This window comes from Siphateles boraxobius, unplaced genomic scaffold, assembly GCF_051911475.1.
Source record: "Siphateles boraxobius isolate OS27281-9 unplaced genomic scaffold, OSU_SipBor_1 25, whole genome shotgun sequence".
Classification (NCBI taxonomy): domain Eukaryota; kingdom Metazoa; phylum Chordata; class Actinopteri; order Cypriniformes; family Leuciscidae; genus Siphateles; species Siphateles boraxobius.
The window spans coordinates 33204529-33222481 of NW_027508866.1; the positions used below are offsets into that span (position 1 = coordinate 33204529).

The 17953-nt window shown below is 37.4% G+C and overlaps 1 protein-coding gene across 1 annotated transcript; it reads left to right on the top strand.

Moving 5' to 3' along the window:
* The first annotated feature begins 296 nt into the window (after positions 1–296).
* Positions 297–17865, top strand: gnsb (glucosamine (N-acetyl)-6-sulfatase (Sanfilippo disease IIID), b). The gene is made up of 13 exons (XM_077243618.1): positions 297–633; positions 2033–2092; positions 2169–2372; positions 6873–6938; positions 7227–7325; positions 8548–8715; positions 13379–13461; positions 13544–13662; positions 13742–13845; positions 13938–14039; positions 15436–15546; positions 15642–15749; positions 16928–17865. Exons 1-13 carry the CDS (start codon positions 469–471, stop codon positions 17075–17077), a joined length of 1539 nt encoding a protein of 512 aa, XP_077099733.1. The 5' UTR covers positions 297–468; the 3' UTR covers positions 17078–17865.
* Positions 17866–17953: the final 88 nt, after the last annotated feature.

A 17953-nucleotide genomic window follows, 5' to 3' on the forward strand; every position in this document is an offset into this window, starting at 1 on the left:
TTCCCTATAACATACGCGAATTGAAAGAATATAAATATATACATTTTGCATATTAAATGTCATATACATTATTAATAAACTTACATGTGTCATATTTAAATTAAAAAAATCTAATAGAAGACTGTGGAAGATTTTGTGTTGTCAGAACATTATTCACATAAAAAATAAAATAAAAAAAAACGATGCAAAGTTACTCAGAACATCGTCCAACAGGCACAAACTTTGTATCAGTGGAAGAAAAAAGCCAAAACAGCGATTAATTTTCTTAATTGTGACTGTGTATCAGCTGTTTTATCAGGCTGAAGTCATATGACACTGAGCGTCTCACTTCCTCAAACTTTCTCAGCTCATCCCACCGTGGTCCGCGAGTGCTGGAGTTCGCCACGCGAAACCCTCTTGTGCTCGACAGACTCCGTGTCTCCGGGCAGGCAGGCACACAGATCGCGGGTTTGACCTGATTTTGGCCTCATGGCGAGCTCGCGCTTCGGTCAGTGCACGTCCAGCGCGCGCGTCGTGTCCACCTGTGTCCTCGTCAGTCTTCTCACCTGCACGCTCAGGTGTTCAGAATGCGTCAAACTGAACAACATCATTCTCATTCTCACCGACGATCAGGATGTGGAAATGGGGGGAATGGTAAGTGTCTAAAAGTACACTACACATGTTTTTATTGGTCGTGCATCATGCCAGTACCACATTTGAACAAAAGTACTGTTCTGGTAACCTAATAAAATAGTAATACCATGGTACTTTGATATTTAACATGGTACTGAAATTCATACACTATATTGATATAGTATTTCAGTGAACTTCCAAAAATAAAATGGTACTACTTTGGTCTACGTCCAAAAAACAACAACTATATGATCCTTCATAAATCATTATAATATGATGATTTAGTATTAATGTTTGAAACCGTTGTGCTGCTTAATATTTTTTTATAACCTGTGATACTTTTTTCAGGATATGATGAAAAAAAGTAAAAAAAAGAAAAGGGAAAAAAGAGTAGCATTTATTTAAAATGGTAATCTTTTGTAACAATATTCATACACTACTGTTCAAAAGTTTCAGGTCGGAATTTGTTCTCTTTTTTTAAAAGAAATTAATACTTTTATCCAGCAAGGATGCGTTAAATTGATAAAAAAGTAATGCTAAAGATTTATATTGTTAGAAAAGATATATATATCTTGAATAAATGCTGTTTTTTTAAAAACTTTTTATTCATCAATGAATCCTTAAAAAAGTATTACAGATTCCAAAAATTTTTTATGCAGCACAACTGTTACCAACATTAATAATAAATCAGCATATTAGAATGATTTCTGAAAGATCATGTGACACTGAAGACTGGAGTAATGATGCTAAAAATTCAGCTTTGATATCAGGAATACATTTTAAATCCTAAAATACATAATTTAAAATATTTATTTTGAAATGTATTCAAATAGATAAGCAGTTATTTTACATTTTGTAATAATATTTCACAATACATTAAAAAATACAGTGAAAACTAATATTGTGAAATATTATTACAATTTAAAATAGCTGCTTTCTGTTGTTATGCTTTTTAAAATGTAATTTATTCCTGTGATCAAAGCTGATTTTTCAGCATCATTACTCCAGTATTCAGTGTCACATGATCCTTCAGGAGTTTTTACTGTATTTTTGTCAAATAACTGCAGCCTTGGTGAGCAGGAGCGACTTCTTTCAAAAACAAACAAACAAACAAAAACATGTTAATTATTCCAAACTTTTGACCACCAGTGTTCTATACAACATAACAGATTTCTGTTATGCTTTTGAAATGTATATACATATAAACTGTCAGGCTAAACCAGTCTCATGCTGGGTAGGCAGGGAGAGCATGTTAAAGTCATATTGAACCTGCAGTTGTTGCATTTCAAGTTCAGAAGCGAGTCATTAGGCGAAAATTAGTGTGTCTTTGTGAAATAATACATCCTGTTGACAGTTTAGGTGTTACAGATGATGCATGATATTAAAATAAGAGTCATATTGAGTCTTTCTGTTTCCACAGACGCCCATGAAGAAGACCAAAGCACTGATCGGTGATGCAGGTGTGACTTTCTCCAATGCGGTGAGTGCTCAGCCATAAAGTCCTTTTCATAGAGCTGATCAAATATCACAAGTTTCTCATTTCCTGTTGTGTTTAGTTCACTGCCACCCCTCTGTGCTGTCCCAGTCGTAGCAGCATCCTCAGTGGAAAATATCCACACAATCATTTGGTCCGAAATAACTCCATCTCTGGAAACTGCAGCAGCGTGACGTGGCAGAAAGAGGTCGAGCCCTTAGCCTTTCCGGTTTACCTCAATAAGATGCACTACCAGACCTTCTACGGGGGGAAATACCTGAATCAGGTCAGCCTTTAACTCGTCCGGTAATGAAATCTCTATGAAATCTCACTGGCCTATTTGCAGAGTGTTCATTCTTTAAAATTGTCAACAATGTTATCGGAAGCTCTTCACAAATCCTTCAAATCTTTGAAGTGTTCTTAAAGGTGCTCTAAGCGATGTCACGCGTTTTTTTGGGCCAAAACTTTCATTGACACATACAGCAAACATCTCCTCACTATCCGCTAGCTGCCTGTCCCCTGAACACTGTAAAAAAAAAAAACGCGGCCTCTGCAGACACCCCAGGCTCCACAAACGGCAACAAAAACAAACTGGGCTAACCCCTACCACGAAACATAACAAACTTTTCCAGCCAATAACCAACAAGAAGGATTTGGGGGGGTGGGGTTGAAAAGTAAAACCTGAAAAGTAACCTGGTCTGTCGTGTCTGTCAGCGTATTGTCAGTCTCCTCTCTGATCCGCGATGTATTTTTCACTGCGTGAGAACATGGTGTGTGCGTGAGAGCGGCGTAGCTTGTCGGACATAGCTACAGTAACTAAGGGGGGCGGGTCTTTGCGAAGGGTCAATTGGTGGCATTTTGCGGCCATTTTTCCTGCCGGTGCGACCAAATATTTATTTAGGTCGCGTGATTTTTTTTTTTCCCAAACCACTTCAGCGGAAATCCCGCCCTGCTGTAGGTTTACGGATCAGTGTTTGGTGTAGGCAATCAGTACAGTGATTGACATGACCAATGAAAACCTTAGGATCGGCTGCAGGGCAGGATTTCCACTGAAGTGGTTTGGGGGAAAAAATCACACCACTGGCGCGACCACAATGTTGCCGAGAAGCGGATGCAAACAAAATGAAAGCGGAACGAAAATGCGCTACTCGTTTCACGGACCGTTTATTAGTTCGGACCAATAATATAGAGCGCAGCGCCAGAGAATGTCTAATAAGGAGAGGATTGGCACTGTCTGGTTACTTCCGGTTTCTGGACTGGCTACAGTAACACGTCTCTGTCCATGCGGGGGCGCTCGCAGGCGAGTGCAGAATGAATGGGAGTCTATGGGGTTTCACCCCCAGAAATCCACTTTTCTCAGGATGTAATTTGAAAGTTGCATTCAAAGGGGGGGGGGGGCTAAGATAATACACTCAGCTGAAAATTGCATTTTTAAGTTCACTTATCTGTTCTAAAAATCATTTAAAAAATGTGATGACGTCACATAATAGCAGAAGGCTAGCGTGTTCCGGCCAACAACGACCTAAACTGTAAGAAATCGAAAGGACATAAGAACTCGTTCATTCGACTTTTGGTCTATAATCTATATTGAACGTGCGGAATCAACAATAAAATCTACGTTGATTCAACGACAAGCAGGAGAAAGGGATACATTTAGCCGTCTAGCTCCATAGACTCCCATTCATTCTGCACTCGCCCGCGATCACCTCCAGTGGAATTCTAATGGAACTGCAACCAAGATGATATACAACGGGGCTAATAGGAAGTGCCAAGTCTCTCCATAGACGGACTCTGTCAGCGCCCTGAACTTGCCAGTTGCGGGACGATCTAAATCACGCGATGCTGTTTCTAGGAGATCCAGTGAAGAAATCCATTGACTTCGCCTCAGAATTAATAATTCATCATCGCCGTGAGAAACACTCCCGATTCGGCGCAGGGTTCTCCGTTATAAACCATAGATCAGCGCTGATGTGGAAACCAGGAGAAACACTTTGCTTTCAGTTCCCAAATCTGGATGTAGGAAAACTCTTATTTAAACACTTATTTGAAATAATAACAAATTACCGTTGTAAACCGTAGGATGTTTATTGGATATTTTCATTCCCTAATAAATTTTTTTTTTTTACTCGTTTTGCTTTTTAATTTATATTAAGACATTATATATGATAAGAATTAAAGTTAATTTCATCTACACCCTAAATAAGCTCAGTGCTTTATTGTCAGCCCCAGTGCTACCAGATCTGTGTTGTAGAACTCCGTGTCTCGGTGCTGCTGCTTCAGATGTTAGTCTGGAGCCCTGTGAACTTAAAATAAAACTGCACATTGGAATATCTCTGTTAAGTCTATTATTAAAAAATTTGTCAGCATTACAGTTATTTTGGGGGAAATTTGAATAATTGCATTGCAAGCTGATTTAAGGTGTGGCCCTAAATTTTCAGCTCGCGCTCCTAAAAATTTCAGTCAGGGGCTACAGCGCTCGTAGTAAAAAAATTTAGTCTGGAGCCCTGTCATAGTAGGAAAAAAACATCTATGGAAGTCAATGGGGTGTTAATCTACTGTTTGGTTAAAGTAACACTAGGTAGTTTTTCAACCTTCATTATGTTTCCAACACCCTTGTGATGGTACATCGACTTACAATAGGTTGAATGACACGTCTGCCATAGCCTGACAGTGTCTGTATCGCTTTTACTGGCACTGTGTTCGAAAAAAGTCGAATTTTGTAGTTTTTTTTGTGCTCTGGTTCCAACCCGAAACCAGAGCACAAAAAAACTACAAAATTCGACTGCTTTAGGGCATACGTCACTTCCCCCACTTCCTCAGATTCTGACGTGAGAGCCCAACTAGCGTTTGATACCCGTCTGTATCAGTGTTGCCAGATGTACGATAACTATCGTATTTGTACGATAATTTTGACCTCTGTACGATCAATAATGAAAAAAATCCCATAATGTATGATAATTTAAGAGTTTTCAGTCGTTCGTCCAAACACACATCCTACCACTTCTCTCTCTGACCCAGAATCATTTTGCAGACTCACATGCCTGCACGCAAGCACATACACACACACACATACACACACACAAGCACCACACGGTGTCACCCGGCCCGCACGTCAACACTACACACCCCCCATGTTGGGATGAATAGATGTATTCTGCACGTTTACGTCGTGTACGATACTTTTCTTCCAAATACGATAATTTTGAACTTCTGGTACGATAATTGGACATTTCCAATCTGGCAACACTGGTCTGTATGTTGTTGTCATGACCGATTCAACAACTAAAAGGAAGAAGGCACGGGTTTTGTCAGAGGACACTAAAAGAAGAAAAAGGTAGAGTGACAAATTAAAAGACCGGACGAGGATCACTATTGGAGGGAGAGCAAGACAGTTTGAAGACGGTGAGAGTGTGCGCGCGCGCGACTCTTTGACTGCACAGCAGTCAGTCATCTGTAAAGTGTTTATACATTTATAAATAAATTAGGGAGTCAGGGAGCTGACTATCGCGCGAAATGTATAAGGCTGAATAACATGGCCTGGCCACGGAATCTATCTGGTCCTCCATTTATCTTCATGAATCAAGTAATGCTAGTAGAGTAACGAATTATCAATCTGGTAGCTACACTAACATGCTAGTTTACGATGGTTATAATAAATAATCTTTCAGGATAACTATCCTAATGTCTGCAGGCTGATATGTTTGTGTATTTATTTTTCTCGTGAAAGTGTCTTGCCTCTTGTCTTGGCTATAATGCAAATCGATTTTCAAATTTGCAGATTCATCTATGGTAGCTTGATATTATAATATTGACGATATATGGCTATTACCTACCACACAAACATTGAATTGAATTAGCATATCCGTTACGTAAAACAGTAGACAATAGGCTACTATAATGACGCTGTCTTGTAAACGTGAGCTACGCGATCTTTTGACGTTTGAAAAAAATAAAACCAGGGTTGCCAACTCTCACGCATCTGGCGTGACACTCACGCATTCAGCCTCAATCTCACGGTCTCACGCTCAACAAAGAAATCTCACGCTAAAATAGACATTCTTCTGTGCTGTATTTTTTTTCACTCATGTGCACTAATCTCCGAATTACTATAAGCAAGTTCAGGCTCTTAACTACTGATTGGACCACTGCATTTTCTCACGCAGAGAAAAATCACGGACAAAGAGGACACTGACACCGACAGACTAGACAGAGAAGGTTACTTTTGATATGGAACAAATTCTCAGCTGTCAGATTCTGTCAATATTTCTAACGCTGAGGCGCTTTTAAATGTGACATATTGCTGTAGCGTGTCAGTTCAAACGACACGTGATACAGTAGCCTACCAATTTTCTCTTCAACTACTTTCCAGTCCTGGTCATATTTCCCCTGAAAAAAAAGGTCTAAATAAATTGTGTGCTTAATCATTATGAAAATAGTCACATTTTACTCCCAAATTCTGATTACTATAATCAAAATGCTATAATACAATAATACTTTTTTGTTTTCAAATCAGCACTAGTACAACAAATGCTACCATGTAAAATAGTATTTCATATACTTTTTTTCATTGTAATGAGAATTGGGAGAGATTAAATATGTTTACCTGCCACGGAGATAATTGAAAAAAGGAGGAATCTTAACATGGCTTTCATTTCATCAAAAAAATATAGTTTATTTATTTCTGTTTGAATTTGAAGGGGGCAGTATGACTCATGTTTTGACCAGTATTGTGAGATTCTTCTACTGTTTTCACTCAACTTGTATAAATCCCTCTCTGTGTCTTCAGTATGGAAGTAAGGACGCAGGCGGTGTGGCTCATGTGCCTCCCGGCTGGGACCAATGGCACGCACTGGTAAGTCACGAACTGAAGCATCAGTCCCACATTACTTCCTGTTTCACTCTATCTGCATTCAGATCAGCAGGGAAAAGCTATATGTGCCAGTCACTTATAGACACGCATTCATGCAGAACGCATGGTTTAGTACAGTCATGTGAGGGGTTTCATCACATCCTGCACCGCAAAAGCAGATCCAGTTTTTAACCGTTTAATCTCGCTTTTACTGATTGTTTTATGGCAGGTATTTCATTGTGCGTATGTTAAATTCGGTGTGATCTTTTGGTTTTATTTGTGTATCCACAGGTGGGAAACTCTAAGTATTACAATTACACACTTTCTGTGAATGGAAAAGAGGAAAAACATGGGGACAAGTATGAGAAGGACTATCTCACAGACCTGGTTGTGAGTCTTTAATGCTTTAAAGTGTAGAGTCAGTATTAATGCTTCAATTTGACTTCAATACTGTGATGTACGTCCGGGTGAAAGTGGATATTCAATGAGGAATAAAATACATAAGACTTATTATTTTATATTTTACAAAGGGTTTTAAAATCTGTCAAATACAAGTTATGACTTATTTTGAATAAGTTGCACTGATAAATAGTTCACAATAAGACTAGGATTGTGTGTTTGGAAAGCACATTTTAATTTGACATTAAGATGAAACTTGTCAGGTCAACAGTCATCATAATATCACTATATATACTGAAGTGAGACTATTTACTTCCTTGTAGATGTGAAAGCCAATGAATTTGCCTCATCACCTGCTAAATATGTTTTACGTGTGAAATGCATCAGTAAACACAATCTGGTTACCAAATAATGTTGCCATTGGCTGTTTTAGAACAAGATACGAGCTGTTTGTATCATTGTGACTAATAAGCCACGTAGTTGCATTGCATGTTAGATCGAGCCTCCTCACATCGAACTGCTGTGTAGTGTGTCATGTGACTTCTGCAAGATTCATGACTGGACCCCTTTGATACTTGCTGTAACGTTGTTTAATAGCCCTTAATCTGACACTAAAACCTGCTCTGTTATTGTTTAACTAAGGTCAGGTATCCTGGAAAAAGATTAAACTCCACTCACAATAGTAATTCTCCACCTGAGTTGGGTGTAATGCATTACTAAATAATTATTTACTGTAATTTAATTATTTCCCCCTTAAATTATATAATTTAAATACAGAATAAAATTACGTTACTTTTGATGTAATCATAGAATGATTGTATATAAAATAATAGTGGATTTAACATCAAAATTTAACCTCTAATGATAATATTTATTTTATTTCAAGTAGCATTTTTTTGTTTAACGGTTTTAGTTAACTATAGGGAGCTTTAGGAACAGCTAAAAAACAGTGCATCTGCAGTAAATATTTAAATGTTTTTGTTTAAAAATATGAATGTTATTGCATTAGATAAAATATAAACCAAGTGGCATCTGCCCAAAAAAAACAAAAAACGAGGAAACTTTTTTTGAGGCATGTTTTTATTTCGTACAATCAGGTCTTAAAATGTGATCCACACATGAAGTGGCAGAAAATCTGGTTTGTTTGCATAAAGTTATATGTTACATTTAAAACCGATGGTTTATATCTGAAATAAGTCTTTGTTGATTCTAGTTGAACCGGTCGCTGCATTTTCTGGAGGAGCGGAGCCCCAATTATCCGTTCTTCATGATGTTGTGTCCGCCGTCTCCTCATTCGCCGTGGACTGCCGCCCCTCAGTATCAGAAGACCTTCAGCGACGTGAGAGCGCCACGTGACGGCAGCTTCAACAAGCCTGGAAAGGTTCAGCTTTCATCCTTCATGACATCTGATAGGTTAAGAGCAAGTACTGCAGGGATAAATGATGAGATGAGGTTGCATTTAACAAGATTGACTTTCCACAATATTTTAATCTGAGAGAAAACTAATCTAAAATAAGTAATATAAATATTAGTAAAATTGTATTTTATATCAAAAAGATTTGTAGTTTATTTATAAATGTATATAAATAATATTTTATATACAACCCCAAATCAGAAAAAGTTGGGACATTTTGTAAAATGCATTAAAAGAAAGAATCTGTGATTTGTTAATTCTATTTAAACTTTTTTTAACTGACAAAAGTACAAGGAAAAGTTTTCCAATGTTTTCACTGACCAACATAATTGTATTTTGTTAATATGAACAAATTTTGATGGCTGCAACACACCCCAAAAAAGTTGGGACAGAGACAAAATAAAAGTGACAAGATTACCCAAATTAGATTATCCAACTATTTTGAAGCAGTCCACAATGAGCAGGTGAATTGGTAATAGTTGAGGGCATCATGTTTGGGTGTAAAAGTGCTTCAGTCTTTTTAAGCAAAGATGGGTCATCACTTTGTGCCAAATATCATGAGAGAATTGAAACAATTTAAAAAATCACATTTCTCAATGCAAGATTGCAAAGAATTTATGTCTTTTATCATCTTCCATACATAATATTGTCACAAGATTCAGGGAATCCAGAGAAGTCTCAGTCTGTGTTGGGCAAGGCAGTAGACCTCTGTTGAATGTGCGTGACCTTTGAGGCCTCAGATGGCATTGCACAAGATACCATCATGCTAATCCGTTAAATACAGACACATGTGATCAGGAGTAACTTGGAAAACCGTTTTCACTGCACACAGTCTGACTCTGCATCAAGAAATGCCACTTGAATCTCTGTTACGCAAGGAGAAAGCTTTACATCAGTTCTATGTGGAGATGCTGGCGAGTTCTCTGGGCCTGAGCTCATCTCAGATGGTCTAGAAGACAGTGGAAATGTGTGCTGTGATCAGATGAGTCCATGTTTCAGCTTGTTTTTGGGAGAAAATGGACATCGAGTTCTCAGTCCCAAAGACGAAAGGGTCCAACCAGACTTCCACCAGCGACAGGTGCAAAAGCAAACATCTGTGCTGGTATTGAGGTGCATCATTGTAAAGGGTATGGGTAACTTGCATTATTGTGAAGGTACCATTGACATGGAGGCATGTATTTGGATCGTACAGAGACATAAACTGCCATCAAGATGACATCTTTCCTGGGAAGCAAGACAATGCCAGGCCTCATTCTGCACATGCTTCAACTGAGTAGTTTCTAGACACTCTGCACCATAGAAGGGATGTGCCTGCCTGTTTAATGCAGTCCAGATATGTCTCTTATGGAAAATGTATGACCCATCATGAAAAGGAGAATCAGGCAACGACGACCACAGACTGTAGAGCGGCTGTCTTGTATCAGACAAGATTGGGCAAATATTCCACTAGCAAAACTCCTTAATGTATCCTCAACTCCAAAATGATTACAAAATTGTAATTACAAGGAAAGGTGAAGTGACACAGTGGTAAACATGCCAAAACACGATACCCTCAACTATTACCAATTCACCTGCTCATTGTGGACTGTTTCAAAATAGTTGGATAATCTAATTTGGATAATCTTTTCACTTTTATTTTGTCTCTGTCCCAACTTTTTTGGGGTGTGTTGCAGCCATCAAAATCAAAATTTGTTCATATTTACAAAATACAATTATGTTGGTCAGTGAAGACATTGGAAAACTTTTCTTTGTACTTCTGTCAGTTAAAAAAAGTTTAAATAGAATTAACAAATCACAGATTCTTGATTTTTAATGCATTTTACAAAATGTCCCAACTTTTTCTGATTTGGGGTTGTATATTTCTCTGTAAATATGCACATCTTTAGCAGCCATTTTTCTCAAAATATTTCATAGCAGATTTAATCTAAATTAATTTTTAATCTTAAATATTGGTAGTGATAGTTGTATTTTATTTTTTTAAATGGTGCAAGTGTGTTTTTTAAAGCATGATTTTATTTTTTTACATGCTTTCTTAAAGGAACACACTGACTTTTTGGGACTTTATCTTATTCACCGTATCCCCCAGAGTTAGATAAGTCCATACATGCCTTTTTCATCTCCGTGCGTGCTGTAACTCTGTTTGACGCACCCACCGCTAGCCTAGCTTAGCACAAAGACTGGATGTAAATGGCTACAGCTAGCATACTAATCCCAATAAGTGACAAAATAACGCAAACATTTTCCTATTTACATGTTGTGATTTGTATAGTCACAGAGTGAACAAATCACAAGGTCATATGAGACACAGACATCTTTTAACCGTATAAATATTGGGAACTATATTCTCAGAAGGCGAAGCATTGCTACTTGGGCGGAGTGATAACCGCAGCACCTGAGACGCACCGTTGTTTCTTCTTGTTTACCTCTAGCTCCGCTCATTTGTTACTGGGGTGATAGAGCGCGTTCGTGACAACACAATACTAACATTACAGGGGATACATGGAGCCCGGGAACAACTGCAATAGTAGTGACCACCCTATTCATATAATAGTGTCACTAACGTTACATTAGATCTAGCTAATGGCACTGTTACAGTAGGCTAGTCATCTAAAAACATGACTAGCCTACACTTACCGCAGCCACAGGTGATCCACTTTGTCCCGTCTGTGCTATCGATGGGATGGCCGTATCCTTCAGCACACGTTTCATGGTCCGTGTGGCAAATTCCATTTTCTCAAAATAGTCGTCCTCAGTGAAATGTACTGAGCAAACACGATGGTCCTTGATGATCTCTTCAGGTGTGTTTGGATCGATATCCAGAGCAAGTAGCCATTGATTCATCAGGTCAGCGTTTTTGTTTGAAATTCTATGAAACATCATGGTATTACCTGGTCTCTCCTGTTTATTGTCGGAGCTCTTTACAATACAGAGAACACCCATGATTGTAATCTATGCTTTTACTATCTAGTAACTGCTGACTCTATTACTCCAACTCTGAGTGAACTCTCTGCTCCTCAGCACGGTGCGTCTCAGGTGCTGCGGTTATCACTCCGCCCAAGTAGCAGTGCTTCGCCTTCTGAGAATATAGTTCCCAGTATTACGGTTAAAAGATGTCTGTGTCTCATATGACCTTGTGATTTGTACACTCTGTGACTATACGAATCACAACATGTAAATAGGAAAATGTTTGCATTATTTTGTCACTTATTGGGATTAGTATGCTAGCTGTAGCCATTTACATCCAGTCTTTGTGCTAAGCTAGGCTAGCGGTGGGTGCGTCAAACAGAGTTACAGCACACACAGAGATAAAAAAGGTATGTATAGACTTATCTAACTCTGGGGGATACGCTGAATAAGCTAAAGTCCCAAAAAGTCGGCGTGTTTCTTTAAATATTTTGTTAAATAAAGAATACCAGCCACTGAGTTTAATAAATTAGTGCTCTCAAATCGATTAATCACATTTAACATAAAAGATTGTAAATGTATAATGTCTGTATATAACATATACATATATACAGGTGCTGGTCATATAATTATAATATCATCAAAAAGTTGATTTATTTCAGTTATTCCATTCAAAAAGTGAAATTTGTATATTATATAGACTCATTACATGCAAAGTGAGATATTTCAAGCCTTTATTTGTTATAATTTTGATGATTATGGCTTACAGCTTGTGAAAACCACAAAATCTAAATCTCCGAAAATTAGAATATTACATGAAAATCACACAGTAATTACACAGTAATCCCATGGTCATTGAACCAGGTTTTGGTTATTTTGGCAGTGTAGGCAGGTGCAAATCCTGCTGGAAAATGAAGTCAGCATCTCCATAAAGCTTGTCTACTGAAGGAAGCATGAAGTGCTCTGAAAATGTCCTGGTAAACAGCTGTGTTGAGTGGACAGCACAGTGGACCAACTCCAGCCGATGACATGGCTCCCCAAACCAACACAGACTGTGGAAACTTCATACTGAACTTCAATCATCTTGGATTGTGTGCCTCTCCATTCTTCCTCCAGACTCTGGGACCTTGGTTTCCAAATGAGATTCAAAATGTGCTCTCATCAGAAAAGAGGGCTTTGGTCCACTGTGCTTTATTAAATCCAGAGTCAACGCAGCCGTCTACCTGGACATTTTCAGAGCACTTCATGCTTCCTTCATTTTCCAGCAGGATTTGCACCTGCCCACACTGTCAAAAGAACCAAAACCTGGTTCAATGTCCATGGGATTACTGTGTAATTACTGTGTGATTTCATGTAATATTCTAATTTTCTGAGATTTAGATTTTGTGGTTTTCACAAGCTGTAAGCCATAATCATCAAAATTATAACAAATAAAGGCTTGAGATATCTCACTTTGCATGTAATGAGTCTATATAATATACAAGTTTAACTTTTTTAACGGAATTACTGAAATAAAATCAACTTTTTGATGATATTCTAATTATATGACCAGCACCTGTATTTTTTTAATTAGTTTTTGCGTTTTTCAAAATATGCTGAGTTTTTATAAATTTATATTTCAGTTTTAGTTGTTATTTTAGTCTGTCAAATTAAGCTAAATGAAAAAGGTCAGATGTGTATGACCTCAACATGAGTGTAAGATTAAATGCTCTTTCTCTGATCTCAGGACAAACATTGGTTATTACGACAGCCTGTGAATCCCATGCCAAACAGCTCCATTGAGTACCTCGATGACGCTTTCCACAGGAGGTACAAAAATACAGATTTCATAAGTTTTATCACATAATGTAATGTAATGTGATATGATATGTGTATTTAATATCTCTGATAGGTGGCAGACGCTTCTGTCTGTGGACGACATGGTGGAACAGCTGATTAAGAAACTGGATTCAGTAAAGGAACTGGACAACACGTACATCATCTACACGTCTGATCACGGCTATCACACTGGTGTGTCCTCTATCGCCACGCTTCTATCGATGTGTTGTTGTCTGTCTTTATAACACCATATTTTAAAAATCATTTTCAGGCCAGTTCTCATTGCCCATTGACAAGAGACAACTGTACGAGTTCGATATTCGCATCCCCCTCTTGGTTCGGGGTCCAGGAATCAAAGCTAACCAAACACTTCAGGTTAGAGGAATGAATTACTGATTTATCGAGCGATATGTCTAAATATATTATTTTACGTAAAATGCTTTAACATCTATTTAACTGTCCACTAGTCTCCAGTGATGAATATAGATCTTCCCATGACTATCCTGGACATCGCTGGAGTAAATCTCTCCACCGTCAACATGGACGGACAGTCTTTCCTGCCGCAGATGGTGAGTGTGTCATGTTTTTCACTTCCTGTTTCAGTACATGTGTATTTATATTCTTATTGTGTGTGTAAATACACTCCTGGACAAAAAAAAAAGTTTTTTAATGGTCTTAAACATTTGAATCACACATCACTGTTCAAGATTTTACCAAAGGTTGCACAAATACTGTAAATAAAGTAACTTGGCGTGAAATAGCCATCCTGATTGATGAGTCAGTGTTGTTTCACTCAATGTTAATGGCTTCAGTACATGAATAGTTGAAAATGTCTCCCAGTTCGTTTGCTTTTAATTTGAGACCAAATATTTGCTATAGGCTTCAAATCTGAACTCTGACCAGGACAAAACACGAGCCTCGTGGACTTGGTCTTGAGACACTTCTTGGTTGTCTTTGCAGTTTGGGAGGAACATTGTCTTGGTAGAGATGCATTATATTCTCAGCATATTTTAGAAGACATCACTCGGGAGCATCACCAAGAAACTTGTTTCATCGTTATTTACAACTTTCCATATTCTGCCAAAAACTGAATTCTGTTTTGATGTTTTTTTGAGACTGCAGTGGCTTTTTATGTAGAACATTTGATTAAATTCAGCTAATTTTCCAATCAAACATTTGTGATTCTGACAATTAAAAGCTTAGTGTTTAGCCATTTTGTGCTTGGCCCATTTTATTTTTATTATTTTTTGTTGCCCGGGAGTGTGTGTTTCTTTCCATTACGAACTATACTATAGATTATTTATACTATACTGTACTGTGCTATACTTTTTATATATATATATATATATATATACAATACATTATATATTCAAATAGAAAAGTTATTTCAAATTGTAATATTTCACACTATTCCTGTTTTTACGCTTAAATAAATGCAGCCTTGGTGAGCAGAAATGACACTTTTTATTTTATTTTTTTATATATAAATCTTACCGACCCCGACATTTTGAAAGGTAGTGCAAGTCTTAATTGATATATATTGGTGAAAGTGTGTGTATTTATTGTAAAGACCTTGTGGGAATCTCTTAAAATCATATTGCATGGTAAAATCAGAAGAAACAAATTATATTTTGCATAAAGAAAACAAATGAAGCATGTTTTAGGACCATTAAGATCGCAACAATTAAGCAAATTTTTTAAATCTCATTACAAGAAAGCAACAAAATAATTGTAATGAGGAAATATTTCCTGCCATTAGTCTTTATGCTCATTTTGAAATGTGTATCCTAGCAAGATAATGTTCATCACTTTTTTTGCAATAAAATACAGAGAATGAGAATTATATTTAATGTGTTTTCTCACAGTTAATGGGGATTACAGTAATGGAAACTGTCTACTAATGTCACAATGAGAAAGAAAAAAATGCTAAAATGAGTCTTTTCTCTTCTAATGTTGTCCATGAAGGCACCATCATTGCGTAATGGCACCGAACGGCCCTTCTTCCTAGTGGAGTACACTGGTGAGGGATATACTTCCCAAGATCCCAGCTGCCCTAAACTTGGCCCAGGACTGGCTGTAAGTGTTTTGTGAATCATAACCTATGAACCATTTTCCCATAAACCTCTCCTTTTTTCTTAAAATACAAAGCAAAGATTTCCTCTTTCTTCCAGCATTGTTTCCCAGACTGTGTGTGCGAGGACGCCTTCAACAACACGTACGCCTGCGTCAGAACTCTGAAGGATGGAAACCTGCAGTACTGTGAGTTTGCAGACAATGAGGTGAGCTTTACACTAATCCCCATTTACAATTACATTTATGCATTAGGCAGTCGCCGTTATCCAAATCGACTTACATTCTATTCAAAGTATGGATTTTATTACTTCATGTATTCCCTGGGAACACTAAAAAAATTGATGTATTTGAATCGCATATAGAATTTCGATAAACTTGATGTGATGCATATTTGTCAGTCATACATCAATGAAACGGGTAAGATTTCTGCACAAAAAAGCCATGAACAAAGCCAATCAGCTACGAGGTGAATCACAACACTACAAACTTTAATTTGAAGCGAAAAAGTAATTGAAAATCAGACTGTGTACTTTGCTTTATTGATAGAAAGAACTACAATCCCATGAAGCATTGTAAACAGCATAATCGAATTAAAACCGATGGAGAAATATAAAACTACGAATTTAAAAATGTTGATTATATATATTTTTTAGATTATTGCAAAATATGCATATGTATTGAATATTTAAGTATTTTGAGGGGCTTAGAGAGATCGACTCGATTACATCATTTGCGGTGGATGTGGGCGGAGCTAACAAGATCTTTTGAGGTTTTGCTTGTCTCAACTCACTCATTGGTGTAATTTCCTGTACAGCATTATGAGTAATCTAGTTTTTCCACCATGAATTTATTTGAAATAACATGGGCTGACGGCTTCAGCAGAAGCGAATACCAGCAATTAACAACCTCGCAGCTATGGTCACAGTAAGGTCATCTTTAATGGTTTAGGTTTAAGTTATCATTCAAAATCAATTTCCCTATGGACAAAATGAATGGCGATTTTACTTATGGAACCCGACTGTTGTTACTGTAGTTACACTGTATTAAATGTTTTTTTTTAATGCTGTGTTTGACTTTTTCTGGATTTATGATTAAATGCCAAATTATCAAAACAGTGATAATCAAACAAAGACATAGAACATTAACAATTTATTTGCACCCAGAAAATGCTGCACAGCATAGGCTTACTGTTCAAATTTAAACAGTATTTTTACATTCATTATGGAAATCATAGACCCTCCAATGGGATTTTAGACCATCCATGGAATGGCAATTGAGCGCGGCCTGACCTCACAGACCATTTTGTCAGGAAAATGCCCTTTTCGAATGCATCTGGATGAATGTTGACGTAGCCTCATTGAATTTCGCCTGTGTTCTCCTGCAGTCATTTGTAGAGGTGTACAACCTGACGGCAGATCCCCATCAGCTGGAGAACATTGTGAAGAAGGTCGATCCTTCCCTTCTGCAGATCATGAACCAAAGGCTGATCAAGCTGCAGTCCTGCATGGGAAACAGCTGTCGAAACCTCAAATAACCCAGCTCGAGCGGAGAACGCCAAGTTCACTCATGTGAAGATGTCAGGGTTTTCACTTGCACAAATCTCTCCTGAAATTCTTAAAGGGATAGTTCACCTAACAAATGTGGATTTGCATTTGGTGCAAAAACGAAAGTCAAACAGGTTTGGAATGAACTAATTAGGGTGAGTAAATATTTACAGAATTGACATTTATTTGGAGTGAGCTGTCCCTTTATTTCTGATGTGGTGAAGTCACACACACACCCCTCTGATAAATGTGAATGTATCTACAGTGTGATTCTACTTCAAATGCTGAAATACAGCTACAAGAAAAGCACTTCTAAGGACTTGAACCAGTTCAACTGGAAGTTTACTCGTCCTCAGGCTTTCCTTACTTCCTACTGTTGTCATGCAATGTTTTTGAGCACTTTTATGGTAAATGAATGTTCAAACTAAATTTTGACGACTATACTATCAAAACATTTACCCTTTGCATTTTAAGAGCCGTTTTCTTTCTTTCTTTCTTTTTTTTGACCGTTATCTTTGGTTATGCATGGTTGTTTTATGTTTTCTTCATACTGTGAATTGAACCATATATGTATCTATGTGCCACTGTGGAAATCCTGCTCTGATGTTGTTTTAATGAATTTTGCTTCATAAAGGGAAATATCTGATATTTAAGGGACTTTTGCCAACTTTGACTTTTAATCTATATGATTGTGCCTTTTTGCACTAAATCAGTGTTTGTGCTTTTGTATGATACAAATGTCTTCTTTTGAACAATCAATAAATTTACACAAAATAAATTAACTTTGCAGTGTCCATTTGATGCAAGAGCACATTACTGCCACCTGCTGCACTGGAATAACCTCTGACGTATATGAAATATAATTT

Coding starts and splice junctions, on each gene's coding strand:
- gnsb (XM_077243618.1), top strand. CDS start 469: ATGGCGAGCTCGCGCTTCGGTCAGTGCACGTCCAGCGCGCGCGTCGTG. Junction 634..2,032: donor ATGTGGAAATGGGGGGAATG/GTAAGTGTCTAA, acceptor CTGTTTCCACAG/ACGCCCATGAAGAAGACCAA. Junction 7,326..8,547: donor ACTATCTCACAGACCTGGTT/GTGAGTCTTTAA, acceptor TGTTGATTCTAG/TTGAACCGGTCGCTGCATTT.